Source organism: Phaseolus vulgaris, chromosome 3, assembly GCF_000499845.2.
Source record: "Phaseolus vulgaris cultivar G19833 chromosome 3, P. vulgaris v2.0, whole genome shotgun sequence".
NCBI lineage: Eukaryota > Viridiplantae > Streptophyta > Magnoliopsida > Fabales > Fabaceae > Phaseolus > Phaseolus vulgaris.
This window is the reverse complement of record NC_023757.2, coordinates 40699541-40702081: the sequence shown is the minus strand read 5'-3', so window position 1 is coordinate 40702081 and position 2541 is coordinate 40699541. Positions and strand designations below refer to the sequence as shown.

Here is a 2541-nt window from a genome sequence, read left to right as displayed (position 1 = left end):
AGGGATCAAGTTAATTTTAGTTTTGATTAATAGTGATTATTAGGGCAGTGAGTAACATTAATTGTTGATGAGCATGTGGTGTAAACAGACTGAGAAAGTGAAGACAAGTAATGGTTGACGTGGCACTTGACAAGGATGCCACATGGTCAAGGCGAATTAATTACTATTAGTATTATTATTTTTGACATTTACACCCATATTATATGCTGTAAAATGATAAGCTTTCTTTACAAAAATACTCAATTCGATGCAACATTATTATTCCTTTGCAGGAAAAAGGTTGAAGTCGAAACTTGAGGTCATCTGCTCCACTAGTTAACATTGAAGTCTTGTACGAAGTTTCTACTTCTGCAGTCTCCTCCATTTCTTCTTCGCTGAAAAGCTTAAGACATAGCATCCACACTTTCCTCTCTCACGTAAGTTCATCTTGTTATCTCACCACTCACATCAGCTTTCACCTCATACTTCTAATGTTTTCACTGAAAACCTAAGCATGCATGTCTCAATTTTTCCACCAAACTCATGTTTCTGGCTTCGATTCACTTTCATAACACTATCAATTGAGTGAGTAGAGTTGTCTTTGCCCTAATTTGGACCAGCATAACTTCAATGGTCTTGTAGAATTGGTAAAGCTGATTTCAGTGTTCAACTTTACACTATCTTGTTTGTTTCTGACCCATAATTTTGGCTCCCTAATTTTTGAATCTATATTGTGGGGTGTTTTCCAGTCAAGTGAGGAACAATTTTAGCATATATAGTTTGTTGTAAACATTTAAACAAAAACTGTACAATAAGAAAAAGACAGTTTTCTGATATTATAACTTCTTCCTTTCCCCATTGTTTATCAGATCGGGTTGGTTGGTTGCAGTGCATGAGATCGAAAAGGTTGATTTTATTGTATGGTATTATCAAGAGGAAAATGATGAGATTATGAGTGGCATGATGAATGAAAGTTCAAGTAAAGTTCAGTTAGCCAATCAACAAGAGGGTGAGAACATTAAAACTGAGAAATTCTCAAAGGCACCCTCCACCTCAAGATCATGGTCAACATTCAGAAACCCAAGAATTGTACGAGTGTCGCGTTCTTTGGGAGGAAAAGATAGGCACAGCAAGGTTTGCACCATTAGGGGACTGAGGGACCGAAGGATTAGACTGTCTGTACCCACAGCAATTCAGCTATATGATCTTCAAGACAAGCTTGGACTCAACCAACCTAGCAAGGTGGTAGATTGGTTGCTTGAAGTCACCAAATCTGATATTGATAAACTCCCACCACTTCAATTTCCTCACTGTTTTACCCAGTTTCACCAACAAACTCCACTGTCAGGTACCTCTCAGTTCTCTCTTGGAAGTTTGTATGATGGTGTTAATTCCGCCTTTATAAAGGATGGGGGAAATAAAAACCTCATGGTAAAGTCAACAAGGTATTGGGATATAGATTCACAAAACCGTACGGAGTTAGCTGAAAGTGTCTCAACCTCCCAGAAGGGCAAGTTCTGGACCAAACCAAATGAACTAGAAAATCATCAAAATGGAAATGGTGGTAGTACTCGTAATAGAGAAGAATCTTCAGCTCATTGTAAGCTCTTCCCCCTTGGGACTAATAGCTCTTATTTACCTGGTTTGTCAAACAATGCCATGACACATAACTCCTACCACCATTCTGAGCCTTCAAGTCTATCTTTATCCCACCTTGGAAGCCATGGATTATTTCCTTCCCATTCAAGCAGTGGCAGTGGTGTGCAATTTTCATCTTCTAATTTCTATGGAGCATCTGGTCCCCAATTACTTTTTTGTCCACCTTCTGCTACACCATCTGCTTTTTACTCGGTGGAAACTGATCCAAGACAATCCAACAATGTTCAGATCTTTAGCTCAAGTTCCCAAGTCATTATGCCTCATCCTCTCATCCAATCTATTCATTCCACCAGTTCACCTCTTAGACGCCTTCCAACATCATTAAGCTCCAAGCTTTTTGATTCAGATAATAATGATCGTAGCCAACAAGGTAAGGGTGGTACTTGTTCTTGAATCTCCTCACCATGGTCCCTTTCTCACGCAAACGATTTGAACAATGCCAACAAGATATAAGGGTAGTACTCGTTCGAGGACATTCTTCATATCAATATTCAACGGGCTAAAGCACATGAATTAAATTTTCGCACTCAGCCGTGAATATTAGTTTTGTAAGTATGGCAATGCTAGCTATACATACACAATATTTATATTTGAAGTAAACTTTGTGGTTGCAACTTTTACATACCTTGTTGATTAATCATTATGAATACGAGGTATAATAAAACATTCTGAAATAGTGCTCATGTGCTTATATGTTAGAGCTTTAATATGAATTTGTTGGCATGCTTTAATCTATAGTTTAAACTCTTAAATAACCGAGTGGGTCAAGTTCAATCATTTTCATCTTTTATTATCTAGACTTCAAGTCCAAATAGTTCTAGTTTCTCCCTCCTAAAGCCTTAAATTATAAAAATATTCATGTGTTTTCGTTTAAACTTGAATTATTTTTGGTTCATGACACTA

The 2541-nt window shown here is 37.4% G+C and overlaps 1 protein-coding gene across 2 annotated transcripts; it reads left to right on the top strand.

Annotated features, from left to right (window-relative positions):
* The first annotated feature begins 215 nt into the window (after nucleotides 1-215).
* LOC137807703 (transcription factor TCP5-like) lies at nucleotides 216-2321 on the top strand. 2 transcript variants are annotated; one of them, XM_068608466.1, is made up of 2 exons: nucleotides 216-416; nucleotides 849-2321. In XM_068608466.1, exon 2 carries the CDS (start codon nucleotides 931-933, stop codon nucleotides 2029-2031), a length of 1101 nt encoding a protein of 366 aa, XP_068464567.1. In that variant the 5' UTR covers nucleotides 216-416; nucleotides 849-930; the 3' UTR covers nucleotides 2032-2321. The 2 variants fall into 2 exon arrangements, with proteins under 2 accessions (XP_068464567.1, XP_068464568.1); XM_068608467.1 differs by having other exon boundaries at nucleotides 271-416; nucleotides 869-2321.
* Nucleotides 2322-2541: the final 220 nt, after the last annotated feature.

Excerpts from the sequence above, each read along its gene's own strand:
- LOC137807703 (XM_068608466.1), top strand. The coding sequence starts at position 931 with ATGAGTGGCATGATGAATGAAAGTTCAAGTAAAGTTCAGTTAGCCAAT.